General features: G+C 43.3%; 1 protein-coding gene across 1 annotated transcript in view; it reads left to right on the top strand.

Moving 5' to 3' along the window:
* The window catches only part of LOC309415103 (protein Hook homolog 3-like), a gene marked incomplete at both ends in the record, with an annotated part of 141,933 nt that overhangs the window by 78,439 nt on the left and 48,507 nt on the right, over positions 1–14,987 (top strand). Inside the window, 3 exons of the mRNA XM_082012548.1 lie at positions 7,841–7,981; positions 8,970–9,171; positions 13,672–13,782. Coding sequence (XP_081868674.1) covers positions 7,841–7,981; positions 8,970–9,171; positions 13,672–13,782 — 454 coding nt within the window. The remainder of the gene's footprint in view (positions 1–7,840; positions 7,982–8,969; positions 9,172–13,671; positions 13,783–14,987) is intronic.

The raw sequence follows: 14,987 nt of genomic DNA, 5'->3' as shown, positions 1-14,987 counted from the left end.
GTGAATCTAGAGAGTGTTGTGTGTGTGCCTTCACTAGTGACCTTCTATGTCTACCAGCCAAAGAGGAGGAAGGGGACTTGGCTGCCTATAGTTATGTTTTATGAGAGTCCTATATGCAGGTGCTGTTGAAGGCAAGGCCTTGTCTGTGGCAGTCTGTGTAACTGGCTGCGTCAGTGTTCTGTGTGTTGGTGTGCATTGGTGTGTCTCTGGGATACATGCTCAGCTTCACTACTGGTTAAACCTGCAAATGGGAAAGTGGCAGCTGCGTCCTTCAGCCTGGAGAGACCCCAGGTCCCCCAGCGCATGCAACTGAGCTACAGTGGCAGGAGGAAATCCTGGGCTGTAGCTGCTGGAGGTGGTGGCCACTCTTTACATCACTTAATACTCAAGTGACCTCTACTCTCCCTCTGTATTTCCTCTAATATATGGAAATATTTTTCCACATTTAACTCTAAGCATTCCCTATTCACCATCACTGTCAGCCTGCGTAAGTCAACGCTGATGCTGAGAGAAGTGGGTCCCTTTCACCCTCACCTTCTCATTCTTGTTCCCGTTTTCCCTCTCCTTTGATTGAAACTAGAGTGTCTCTTGTCATGGGCCAGATGCCCATGCAGCTACTTTCTCACTCCTTCTCTTCAACAGGACAGGTGGTGAACGTAAGATGAAAAAGCTCGTGGATCGAAATAAAGACAGGGAGATCACTTATCACTTACCATCATGAGCAAAGTAGATTCGACTTGGGGAAAATTAATTTAATTTTGCTAATTAAAATAAATTTGTATGGTGAGAAACAAACGCAAAAATTCAAACACTTTCCCCCCACACCCACTTTTTCCCGGGCTCAACTTCACTCTTTCATTTCCGATTCCCCTTACCTACCCCCACACCCTGAGTGGTGCAAGGGGGATAGGGAATGGGGGTTGCAGTCAGTCCATAACAGTTCCTATCTGCCACTCCTTCCTCCTCATACTCTTCCCCCGCTCCAGTGTGAGTCCTTCCTATGGGCTGCAGTCTTTCATGAGCTGCTCCAGCCTGGGCTCTCCACAGGCTGCACTTCCTTCAGGAAATACCCACCTGCTTCCAGCATGGGGCCTCCATGGGCTGCAGTGTGGATATCATCTACTCCACCATGGTCTCTCCCACAGACTACAGGGGAATATCTGCTCCGGTGCCTGGAGCACCTCCTTCCCCTCCTTCTTCTCTTACCTTGGTGTTCGCACTGTCGTTCCTCATACTTTCCCCCTCACTTCTCTCTGCCTCTGTGGCATTTTGCCCTTTCTTAAATATGTTTTCACAAAGGCATCACCAGCTTCTCTAATTGGCTCAGCTTTGGCCTGTGGTGGGTCCGTTCATGGAGCCGGGTGGAACTGGCTTTGTCTGGCACAGGGCAGCCCCTTAACTCTTCTCACAGAGGCCACCCCTGACCCTCCCCCCAATGCTACCAAAACCTTGCCATGTACACTCAATCTCTACAGTTTTGTTTTTTCTTCTTTCTGCCCTCTTTTCCTGCACCCTTCTGTAATTCTGATGTCACCTTTCCTGTAACCTTTTATTACCTTTTGTGCATGTGTTTTCCCATCCTTCTACTTTCTCTTGCCAAGCTTCCTTCCTCTCTCTTAGTTCTTCTCACTTAGTGTTCACATGTGACCCCCTCCCTTTTCTTTCTTGAAAAACAGTCTGTGCTTCTCCATCTTTCACTACAGCTAATGCACATTTTCCTTGTCTCTATATAGCTACACTGTAAAGAAATAGTATTATAATAGCATATATTTCCCTAAATTGCCCTTATAACTCATCTTAGGATATTTTTCTTAATTATCTGGAACAATTCCCACCACAATCTGATTGTCACTTCCTGTTTATACTAAACAGGTTTTCTCTCTCTCCTCTTCTCTTCCCCACCCCCCTGCTTTAATTTCTGCACCACCTGTAACTGGTTGTTCCACCTTCCTCTATACCCTTTACATCAAGGTTTTGGAGACTTTTAAAAACCTTTCTCTCCACTGGATCTCTGTCTTTCAGTGCTCCTTTAACTCCTTTCTCTGCATTCTCCCTGTGCGATTTCTAATGACAACTTGTCTGTCTTTTTATTCTTCCAGCTCTAGTAGATCAAACAGGTCTACTAGGTACAGCTTTGCTGATATGCAGTGTGGTGCAGCAGCTGTTTTCTCAACCTTCTGTGTCCTTTGACTGTTCTAGTCTACCACTGAAACCTTTGTAATTTTTGGCTTAAGGGTCCCATCTCATCTCCATTCTCCTTAACTGCTTGAATTAACTGGACTCCTTGAATTAACTTCTGCTATATCTCTTTCTTGACTGCATCTCCTTTTATGGGCATCTTTATTAATTTTTTATTTTAATTTTGTATCAAATTCACAATGGCATTTCGCACTCTGTGCTACCAAGTTGTCTTCTCCACTCATTCACCATGTTTTGTCAAAGTTTCTCTTGATTATTCCCTTCACTCATTGCCAACTTCATGCAACTCTTCCTACATATACTGATGAGAGTTTATCATACCAGAGACTTCGTTCTGTGCTCTTCACATGCTAGTCAAAATACTTGGTTCTTCAGAGGCACTGAACAGGCATAGCATCTAAAAATAAAAATTAAGTGAGAGCTACAGCATTCAGAACATCTGAAGATCAGGTCTGGCTGCCAACATTGATGACAGTATAAGGGAGTTGGACAGCTGGACAAAATCCTAGGATAAACCCTAGGATAAAGTTTTCATGTTCTAACTTTCTGTGCCCTAAAAGGGGGAGGGGGGGGGCAGGCGGGGAGTGAAAACTTCTGCAACAACTTCCGATGTTATCATAGAGAAATCTCAATTTTTTTTCTTTCCAGCACAATTGACACACACATTTCCTTGTGATATTTCAAAGTAGAAACATTGTAATCGAATTGGAAGCATCAGTAAAGTGATCTGCTTCGATGTCTTTGAAAAAGTGAGGCATATGAGAGCAAAACCCCATTCTGTGTGGCATTGTACATTGGACTGTTGTTTCCTTTTCACTGTGCATCAGAAGGCTTTGTTTCAGGTGTTCCTAGAGAGGATGATGATCATGAAGAAAGGTAATAATAGCTCAAGGTGAGAATCATAGAATAACCTGAGTTAGAAGGGACCCATGAGGATCATTGACTCCAACTCCTGACTCCACCCAGGGCAACCTAAACATTAAACCATATATCTAACAGCAATGTTCAAACACTTCTTGAAAACATTAATATCTTAATCAATGACAGTGGGATCGAGTGCACCCTCAGCAAGTTTGCAGATGACACCAAGCTGAGTGGTGCGGTTGGCATGCCTGAGGGACGGGATGCCATGCAGAGGGACCTGGACAAGCTGGAGGAATGGTCCCGTGTGAACCTCATGACCTTATTGCAGCCTTTCAGTACTTAAAGGGGGCTTATAAGAAAGATGGGGACAGACTTTTTAGCAAGGCCTGTAGAGATAGGACAAGGGGTAACAGCTTTAAACTGAAAGAGGGTAAATTTCATCTAGATATACGGAAGAAATTTTTCACAATGAGGGTGGTGAGACACTGGCACAGGTTGCCCAGAGAGGTGGTAGATGCCCCACCCCTGGCAACATTCAAGGTCAGGTTGGATGGGGCTCTGAGCAACCTGATCTAGTTGAAGATGTCCCTGCTCATTGCAGGAGGGTTGGACTAGATGACCTTTAAAGGTCCCTTCCAACCCAAAGATTCTATGATTCTATGAACTGACAGGCTTGAGGCCATGGCCACTTTCCTGGGGAGCTTGTTCCAGTGCTTGACCACCGTCTCAGTGAAGAACTTTTTCCTAATCTCCAATATGAACTTCCCCTGATGTAGCTTTAAGCCATTCCCTCATGTCCTATCACTGGACACCAGAGAGAAGGTCAGCACCTCCCTCTCCACTCCCCCTCACAAGGAAGTTTTAGACAGTAATGAGATCACCCCTCAGTCTCTTCTTCTCTAAGCTGAACAAACCTAGTATCCTCAGCCGCTCCTCATAAGTCATACCCTCTAGTGCTTTCATCATCTTTGGTGCCCTCCTTTGGATGCACTGTAATATTTTTATATCCTTCTTATATTGTGGAGCCCAAAACTGCACACAGTATTCAAGGTGAGGCCACACCAATGCTGAGTATAGTGGGGCAATCACTTCTTTCGACTGGTTATCTATACTGTGCTTAATGCACCCCAGCAGACAGTTGGCCCTTTTGGCTGCCAGGGCACATTGTTGACTCATATTGAGCTTACCATCTGCCAAAACCCTGAGATCCCTTTCTGCAAGGCTGCACTCCAGCCTCTTGCTCTCCAGTCTATACGTACATCCAGGATTACAGTCCCAGGTGCAGAATCTGCCATTTGTCCTTGTTAAATTTCATATGGTTGGCGATTTCCCAGCTCTCTAGTCTATCCACATCTCTCTGTAAGGCTTCTCTGCCCTTGAGGCAATGAAGGGCTCCTCCTAATTTAGTATCATCGGCAAATTTACTTAATGTACATTTGACTCCTGCAACCAGATCATTTATGAAAACATTAAAGAGCACTGGCCCTGGGGAACCCCACTGGTCACCAGCCTGATGTAACCCCATTTACTATAGCTCTTTGAGCCCGACCTGTCAGCCAATTGTTCACCCATTGTGTTGTGTACACGTCTAGCTGTATGCTGGACATTTTGTCCAGAAGGATACTGTGAGACACAGTATCAAAAGCTTTGCTAAAATAAGTAAAAAAACCTCCACATCTACTGCCTTCCCTTCGTCCACTAGGCAGGTAACCTTGTTATAAAAGGATATTTAGTAAGGCATGACTTTCCCTTCATGAACCCACATTTGCTCTGACCAATGACTGCATTGTCTTTCAAGTGTTTTTCAACAACTCCCAGAATAATCTCCATAATTTTACCAGGCACTGAAGTGAAATTGACAGGCCTATAATTACCAGGGTCTTCTTTCTTGCCCTTCTTGAAAACTAGAATAACATTTGTTAGCTTCCGGTTGACTGGGACCTCTCCAGATTCCCAAGACTGTTGATAAATAACTGAGAGAGGTCTCGCAACAACATCGGCCAACTCTTTCAGTATCCTGGGATGGATCCCATTGAGCCCCATGGACTTATGTGCATTCAGTTGCAGCAGCAAATCCCGTACAAGTTCAAAGTCAACTGGGAGCTTCACTCCCTGAGTTGCAGTCCTCCAACAAACAGGGCTCCAGGGCCCCCTTGGCCCATCATCAGTGCTAAAGACAGAGGCAAAGAAGGCATTAAACGTCTCTGCTTTGTCTATGTCCCTATTTGTGAGGTGACCAACCTCATCAAGTAACAGACTGTTGCGGTTTAGCCCCAGCCGGCAACTAAGCAACCTGTCCTGGTTTCAGCCAGGGTAGAGTTAATTTTCTTCACAGAACCTAGTGTGAGGTTATGTTTTGGATTTGGGATGAGAAAATGTTGATAACGTGCTGATGTTTTGAGCTGTTGCTAAGTAGTCAAGGACAGTCCAGCTTCTCGTGCTGGTGCACGAGGAAGCTAGGAGGGGGCATGGCCAGGACAGCTGACCCAGGCTGGCCAAAGGGATATTCCATACCATATGACATCATGCTCAGTATATAAAGCTGGGGGAAGAAGAAGGAAGGGGTGGAGGGACGTTTGGAGTGATGGCGTCTGTCTTCCCAAGAAACCATTACACGTGATGGAGTCCTGCTTCCCTGGAGATGGCTGAACACCTGCCTGCCCATGGGAAGTGGTGAAGGAATTCCTTGCTTTGCTTTGCTTGCCTGCGCGGCTTTTGCTTTACTTATTAAACTGTCTTTATCTCAACCCATGAGTTTCCTCACTTTTACTCTTCCGATTCTCTCCCCCCTCCCACCATGGGGGAGTGAGCGAGCGGCTGCGTGGGGCTTAGTCGCCAGCTGGGGCTAAATCACGACAGCACCACGCAGCCGCTCGCTCACTCCCCCTCCCCCAATGGGACGGGGGAGAGAATTGGGAAAAAAAATCATGGATTGAGATAAAAACAGTTTAATAGGACAGCAAGAGAGAAGGAAACAACAATGATAATACCAACAAAGGAATGTACAAGAACAAGTGATGCCCAATACAGCGATTGCTCACCACCCGGCGATCGATAGCCCGTCTCCGAGCAGCGATTCCCGCCCCCCGGCTAACTCCAGTTTATGTACTGGGCATGACGTTGTATAGTAGGGAATATCTCTTTGGCCAGCCTGGGTCAGCTGTCCTGGCTGTGTCCCCTCCCAGCTTCCCCTGCACCCCCAGCCTTCTCACTGGCAGGCCAGCATGAGAAGCTGGACTGTCCTTGACTACTTAGCAACAGCTGAAAACATCAGCACATTATCAACATTTTCTCATCCCAAATCCAAAACATATCATCACGCTAGCTTCTGTGAGGAAAACCAGCTCTATCCTGGCTGAAACCAGGACACAGACCAATGTTATCTCTGATCCTCCTTTTGCTGTTAACATATTTAAAAAGCCCTTTTCCTTGTCCTTCACAGTGCTGGCCAGCTTGAACTCTAATCAAGCTTTGGCCACACAAATTTTCTCCCTACAGTGGCAAACAGCATCTCTATCATTCGCCAATGTCACCTGTCCTTGCTTCCAATGTCCATACACTTTCCTTTTCCACCTCATTTCTAGGAGGAGATCCCTGCTCAGCCACGCTAGCCTTCTGCCCCACTTGCTTAACTTCAGACGCTTTGCAATTGCCTGCTCCTGTGTTCTTAAGAGATGGCTCTTAAAAAGCAACCAGCATTCATGGTGATGCCCAATACAGCGATTGCTCACCACCCGGCGATCGATAGCCCGTCTCCGAGCAGCGATTCCCGCCCCCCGGCTAACTCCAGTTTATGTACTGGGCATGACGTTGTATGGTAGGGAATATCTCTTTGGCCAGCCTGGGTCAGCTGTCCTGGCTGTGTCCCCTCCCAGCTTCCTGTGCACCCCCAGCCTTCTCACTGGCCGGCCAGCATGAAAAGCTGGACAGTATTTGACTGCTTAGCAACAACTCAAAGCATCAGTATGTTACCAACATTATTTTAATCCCAAATACAAAACACAACCTTACACTAGCTTCTATAAAGAAACTTAACTATATCCCAGCTGAAACCAGGACAGTAGCCTGACCTTGCTTCCAAAGTGCATACACTTTTTTTTCCTCCTAAGTTCCAGAAAGAGATCCCTGCTCATCCAAGCCGACTTTCTGCCCCACTTGCTTGACTTCCGACTCATTGGAATTGCCTGCTCCTGTGCTTTTAAAAGATGGCTCTTAAAAAGTGACCAGCATTTATGGACCCCAATACCCTTGAAAGCAGACTCCCAGGGGACCTTACTAACTAGTTCCTTGGGCAGCCTAAAGTCTGCTCTCCCAAAATCCAGGGTAGTAGCTCTGCTGACAGTTTTTCTCATATCACCAAGGATTTTAACCTCAACCATTTCATGATCACTGTGGCCAAGACAGCCACAAATCATCACATCACCCATGAGACCATTTCTATGTACAAACAACAGATCTAGGAGGGCACCTTTCCTAGTTGGCTCTCTTAGTACCCATATCAAAAAGTTATCTTCAACATGCTTCAGGAATTTCCTGGACCTGTTTGTGTCTGCTGTATGATAGTCCCAGTTAACATCTGGGAAGTTGAAGTCACCCATAAGAATAAGGGCAACTGATCTAGAGATTTTCCTTAATCCCTTATAGAATACATTGGTGTCATCGGCCTGGCTGGGTGATCTATAGTAGACTCCCACAACATCCACTTTATTAGCTTTTTCCCCTAATCCTTACCCAGAGGCTCTCAACCATGTTGTCCTGTTTTACTTCAATTGTACAGGTTAGAAGCTGCCAAAGATGATTATCGCATACATTGTGAAGAACTAGAAAAGGAAATTTCAGAACTGAGACAACAGACTGAAGAGCTTAGTACATTAGCAGAAGAGGCTCAGTCTTTGAAGGATGAAATAGATGTACTCAGGTAAACTACATTCCATTAGCTTTGGGTTGTTTTTTCTTTTTTAGAATATATAAATAGTTTTAATCCACAGTAAAATTCATATAATTAAATTTAGTCTTCATTAGCTTTTGGCATAATAATTTTAAGGATGGATATGCATTAAAACACTTCTTAAGCAATTAAGTAAAAGTCACTCTGTGGCCATCAAACTGATGGTTCTAACTTGTGTGTCAAGCAGTCTGACATCAGATTACTGAGTACCAAAAAGTTCAGTTCAGATGAATTCATTCTAGTTTCACACTGCTGAGTATGGCCGTGGGGATTCATTTGTTATTGTTGGCTTACAGGTTTTGGGTGTCTGAAATTTTTGTGAAAATTTCAATTTAGAGGATATTTTCCTAATGTTTGTTTTCAATCAAGCTGTGAATTATTTAGGCGTTGGTTACAATTTAAAGTAATGATCCAATATTGAGAAAACTCTGAATGTATTATAAACGGATCCCTGTCTTGCATTTTTGTTTAAAAAGATTCAGACTCCAGTACTATTATGGTAATCCTGTATGACTGCTTGGGAAATGGATATAATAGCTGTTAGCATAAATTTGCCATTTCCTTTTTCAGAACATGTTTATCCCTGGTTATCTTAAAAAAATGTGAAGGGCAGAAAATATTTTTACTATGGTAAAGCAGTGGCTTCTGAGGATGAGTTTAGAGTTGTAAGGAAATAGGTTGGAATTGTAGGAGTGTTAACAATTTATTTTTTAATTAATATTGGAAGCAAATAAGGAAATTATAGGAAGAATTATGCCATTCAAAAGCACTTCTGATAACAGCACTTTGTGTCAACTAATGGGGGGGAGTAGACAACTTGAAAACCAAGACATTTACTAGTGTGTGAGGATGTTTGTGTTCTTGTGCTTCCTTGATGTCTGGGGGAATGTTTTCTACACTGATTTTTAGTCTTCCAAGTACAGATTTGATACAAATGTTCAATCTCTTGTCTTCCCAGGCATTCTTCTGATAAAGTGACCAAGTTAGAAAGCCAGGTAGAGTCATACAAAAAGAAACTGGAAGAGCTGGGTGATTTGCGGCGGCAAGTGAAACTATTAGAAGAGAAGAATACGGTGTACATGCAAAACACTGTGAGCCTGGAGGAAGAACTAAGGAAAGCCAATGCAGCACGTAGCCAGATGGAAACATACAAGAGACAGGTGAGAACATCATCAGTGCAATAATTCTCTGTCTTTTTCAACATTTCTTCTTTGCAACATGGCTTATACCTTAAAGTAAAAACCAAACAAAAAGAGCTCCTTGTGTTTGCTTCTTTTGTAAATACTACTTTCTTCCTCCCTCCCTACATTGCTTATTACTTTTGTCAGTGAACAGTCTTACCTCTCAAAAAGTAACAGGTTTATCAAATTATTCCTAATTGAAGTTCAGTAGTGGGGCTAGAATTAGAGCTTCTTTCACAGAAAAAGCATCCACTCTTCACAATTTCCAGCAGTGGGGAATACACCATAGCCTTGGTAAGTTATTCTAGTGGTTCACTAAGATTTTTTTCTTTAAGTTTCTAACCTGAATTTGTCCATCTGTGGCTAGAAAGTATACATCCTCCTTCCCCTATATCATCCTTGTTGCATATCTGCATCAAGAAAAGTACCTTGTGTATCTCCAGAGCCCTCAGGAGTGGAGAACATCTATTTATTTTCCTGTTCCACTGAGAGGGATGTGACTATTTCTATAAAGGTGGAGGACATGTGCATATCTCCTTTTTACATATACAGTACATTAACCTGCCATCATTCCGAGATCCTTTTTGCAGGGCGAGCTTGAGCTCGATTTATGTGAACAGCGCCTTGTCTTTATTCTGACCTCCCTTAACTTTGAATGGTCACACAGCAAAATTTAAAAAGATTTTAAAAATCTTTTCAAAAACGATTTTTCTTTTCAAAAAAAAAAGAAAAACAGGCACCAAGAGCATTGCAAGCCCTGGAGTGATGTGCATCCCTCAAACCTGAAAGCTGTTTCCCTGCATTTGGCCATCTTGATAAGTAGAGCAATTAGCTTGCACCCCCCCGGGCTGACTGATATTATAGTCCACTTGACTCCACCAGACAAAAAAACCAGAACTTGGATAAGAAAAAGGCGGAAGTAACATACAATCAGAGAATCATAGAATCTTTGGGTTGGAAGGGACCTTTTAAGGCCATCTAGTCCACCCCCCCTGCAATGAGCAGGGACATCTTCAACTAGATCAGGTTGCTCAGAGCCCCATCCAACCTGACCTTGAATGTTGCCAGGGATGGGGCATCTACCACCTCTCTGGGCAACCTGTGCCAGTGTCTCACCACCCTCATTGTGAAAAATTTCTTCCGTATATCTAGATGAAATCTGCCCTCTTTTAGTTTAAAACCATTACCTCTTCTCCTATCGCTACAGGCCCCACTAAAAAGTCTGTCTCCATCTTTCTTATAAGCCCCCTTTAGGTACTGGCAGGCTGCAAGAAGGTGTCCCCGGAGCCTTCTCTTGTCCAGGCTGAACAATCCCAACTCTCTCAGTGTGTCCTCATAGGAGAGGTGTTCCATCCCTCTGATCATTTTGGTGGCCTTCCTCTGGACTCGCTCCAGAAGGTCCGTGTCTTTCCTGTGCTGAGGGCTCCAGAGCTGGAAACAGGACTCCAGGTGGGGTCTCACCAGAGTGGAGCAGAGGGGCAGAATCCCCTCCCTCAACCTGCTGGCCACACGTCTTTTGATGCAACTCAGGATACGATTGGCCTTCTGGGCTGCAAGCACACATTGCCGGCTCATGTCCAGCTTTTCATCCACCAATACCCCCAAGTCCTTCTTGGCAGGGCTGCTCTCCATCCCTTCATCCCCCAGCCTGTATTGATACTGGGGGTTGCCCCGACCCAGGTGCAGGACTCTGCACTTGGGCTTGTTGAACCTCATGAGGTTCACACGGGCCCATTCCTTGAGCTTGTCCAGGTCCCTCTGGATGGCATCCCATCCCTCAGGCGTGTCAACTGCACCACTCAGCTTGGTGTCATCTGCAAACTTGCTGAGATTGCACTCGATCCCATTGTCTTTGTCATTGATGAAGATATCAAAGAGTATTGGTCCCATTATGGTCCCCTGAGGGACACCGCTCATCACTGACCTCCATCTGGACATTGAGGCATTGACCACTATCCCCTGGATGCGACCATCCAACCAATTCCTCATCCACCAAACAGCCCACCCATCAAATCCATATCTCTCCAATTTAGAGAGAAGGATGTTGTGGGGGACCGTGTCAAAGGCCTTATAGAAGTTCAGATAGATGACGTCCATAGCTCTTCCCTTGTCCGCTGACATGGTATCTCCATCATAGAAGGCCACTAGGCTGGTCTGGCAGGACTTGCCCTTGGTGAAGCCATGCTGGCTGTCTCGAATCACCTCCCTGTCCTCCATGTGCCTTAGCATAGCTTCTAGGAGGATCTGTTCCATGATCTTCCCAGGCACAGAGGTGAGGCTGCTGGGTCAGTAGTTCCCAGGGTCCTCCTTGCTACATTTTTTTTTAAATGGATGCTATGTTTCCCTTTTTCCAGTCTCCAGGGACTTCACCTGACTGCCAGGACTTTTCAAATATCATGGAGAGTGGCTTGGCAACTACATCAGCCAGTTCCCTCAGGACTCTGGGATGCATCTTGTCAGGTCCCATAGTCTTGTGCATGGTCAGGTTTCTCAGGTGGTCTCGAACCTGATCTCCTCTTACAGTGGGAGGGACTTTGCTCCTCCAGTGCCCGTCTTGCAGGCCATCCACTCAAGAGGTGTGGGAAGAGACACTGCCAGTGAAGACCAAGGCAAAGACGTCGTTGAGTACCTCAGCCTTCTCCTCATCCGTCATTACTAGTCTGCCAGTCTTGCTCCTCAAGGGGGGTACGCTTTCTTTGACCTTCCTTTTCTGGCTGACATCCCTTTAGAAGCCCTTCTTATTATTCTTTGCATCCCTTGCCAAGTTCAGTTCCAGCCATGCCTTGTCCCTCCTGACCCCATCCCTACACAACCAGGCAGCATCCCTGTACTAATCCCAGGACACCTGTCCCTGCTTCCCCTGCCTGTGCATTTCCTTCTTGCCCTTTAGTTTGCCCAGCAGGTCCCCACTCAGCCACACTGGCCTCTTGCCTTCCTTTCCTGATTTCTTACACCTGGGGATCAAGAGCTCTTGCACTCTATGGAAAGCGTCCTTAAAGATCTGCCAGCTCTGTTCTGCTCCCTTGTCCCTGAGGGCAGTTTCCCAGGGGTCCTATTGACTGACTCCCTGAAGAGCTGGTAGTTTGCTTTCCTAAAATTCAGGGTTCTGACTTTACTCTTTGCTTGCCCCATATCCCTCAGGACTGTGAACTCCACCAGTGCATGAGGGAATCAAAGGGTAAAGGAAATATAGGAGGAGACACTCTATCACACACCATTAATATCTCATTTGCTCATAAAAGGCATAATTCCTCCGAATTACAGAGCACCCATTACAGTTGTTTTATACCTGATGTTTCCATCTGATCATGCTTATTTTAATGATGATCTAGATTTTGAAAGGAGAAACTTTGTTCTTTATGTCTAAGGTGTGCATCTGCAAAGAATATCTCTTCTTCTCCCTCATTCCCAACATTTAATGGATTTTACAGATGAGGAGCTGATGTGTTGTACAGAACTTTACTGCTGACTGAGACTGTAATAAAACCCAGGCCTTTTATCTGGCAGACCTGAGTTTCTTTCACTTTAACCACACTGTCTCAGAACAAACACACAGTCTGTTTGCCTTCACTGTCTATAAAGTTGGACTCCTCTTGAATACACCTTTGAGACCAAAATATGAATGAAGTATAAATATGAAATGTCACAAACAAATTATTTTCCAGGAGTCCTAACTCTGTGTCCTGCTATAAGAATTAATTATATATCTCCATCTGAGTCTTCATTCAGCTTATGTGCTTGCCAGTCAGTCTTTACTCTGTTTACTGCTTTCACACTCTGTGTTATGTAATTAACATTCTGGGATTGAGTCTACACTAGTAAAGGCTGAGAACTTTGCTGAGTTGTCTTGTGCTCATGATCTTTTCTGCTAAGCTTTTATACTTCTCCTTTTTTAGTTTTAAAAGCTCTTTGCTAAATTACAGCTTGAAAATTATCTATGAGATTTTGTTAGGAACATATTGCCCCTTGAAATAAAGAAAGCTGATAATGAGCCTGCAGCTGAATTTTCATGTTTGTGTATTAATAAACAATAACAAATGTCTAAGCACAAGAAAATTTACCTAATTGCATGAACTGGTACCTGACTTTTGAGTGAGGTTTGTAGAAAAAGAGATGACAAAAGGTTTCTTGAGAGTTTTCTCTTTTCCTTGGCTTCTTTGAAAGTAGGAGGATTATTCTACTATTCCTAAACTCTTTGGTTCATAGGATTACACAGCTTTTCTTGTAAATCTCACTTGCATGTAAATTTTTAAAAATACTTTACATCTTTTTGTTGTTTCTTTTATTTGTGTTACAGCCTAGTATTTGAATTCTTTTGGTTATACTGAAACATATAACAATTGATGAAAAAGAATTTTAGACTGTCCTGTAGAAAAATATTTCACTTATTTGCTTCATGGCGCATGGTCATTAATTACTTTCTTTCATGTTTTCTTTTAATAATAACTGCAGACAAATTACTGCTTCTTGCTCTTACAGGCAGTGGAATTACAAAACAGATTATCTGAAGAATCCAAGAAAGCTGATAAATTAGATCATGAATGCAAACACTTGAAAGAAAAAGTAGACAGCCTCCAAAAAGAAAAAGATGTAAGTTTCATTATATTATTTTTCTAGTATCAGTTAAAGGAACCATTTTTCTTTTATTACACTGACCTACGGTTATCAAAAAAAGCTTTTATTGTGATCTTTCTGAGTTAATAAGTTTTATTTTCCACTTAAAATTTTCTAATGTTTGTATACGAATACATTTTTAAACTTAATGTTTATAATGCATAGGATAAAGTGACTGTATTAAAATATATACAACAGTTTTTCAAGAGGAAAAGCCCTCACATATAGTGTCCAAAGTTGTTTCTTGACCATTCACGATGAAAAGGATAATAAATGCCAAAGATAATTGCAATGTATTCTGAAAAGCTATTTTAAGTGGGTTTTTTGTGGTATCTCCCTAGAACTAAACTAAAAAGTGGTTTTTTTTCCAAAGTAATGTTCATTGAGGTAGCATCTGCATGTTTCTCTTTGTGAAATCAAGGCCTTTGTAGCAAGGAGTTTAGGAATCTTGTAGAAGGATGTGTCCTCTATTGTGATGTCCCTTTCTCTTGTGATCACTAATCACTTATTTACTTTCTGTTGTCATCATGGATATGCATTATAGATACCAGTTTATTATCTTCCTCTCTAAGTCACCAACAGATTGAGGTTGATTGTTCTTGCCCTCTCTTGCCAAGAATGATCCTCCATGTTTCTCTGGCATACTGTAGTTCCTTTGACAGTTGGTATCTGTGGACATTTTTGGGGGAGTCTGTATATTGTCACTTTAAAGTAACACATCAAACATGACCAACACTTTCAATTAGCAATTGCTCAGGCTTATATGAAGTGTAAGTCTGTCTTTCCTTCAAGCAGAATCTTTGTAGACACTTTCCTGAAGATATCCTAATCTTTTAATAAATTTCCAGGTCTTGCACTAACGTAGCATTTGAGCTGAAAATTCTCAGTTATATTCTACTGATAGGTCTTAGATTTCTGTACATTGGCAAATTTACTAAATACTATGGATACCTGTCCTTGTCATCACTTTCTTCCGCTCCTCACTCTCAAATTGGAAAGTCTCACAGTAGTCTTGTTCATTTCTTGCTTTGCTTTTCTTTCCTGTTTTTTTCCTGATCGTGTTGTGTTTTCTCCCCCCCTCATCCCAGATTTCAGGGGAAGTTTGTATTTTTGACATAACTGTTGTTTGGTGGAAATCCTTTCATCTTGTATGAAGGACGTGCATTTCAAGTCATTGCAGA

The sequence above is a fragment of the Phaethon aethereus genome (genome assembly GCF_964289735.1).
Source record: "Phaethon aethereus genome assembly, chromosome: W".
NCBI classification, from domain to species: Eukaryota; Metazoa; Chordata; class Aves; order Phaethontiformes; family Phaethontidae; genus Phaethon; species Phaethon aethereus.
Note: the sequence above shows the minus strand (reverse complement) of the source record. Positions and strands in the feature narration are given on the sequence as shown.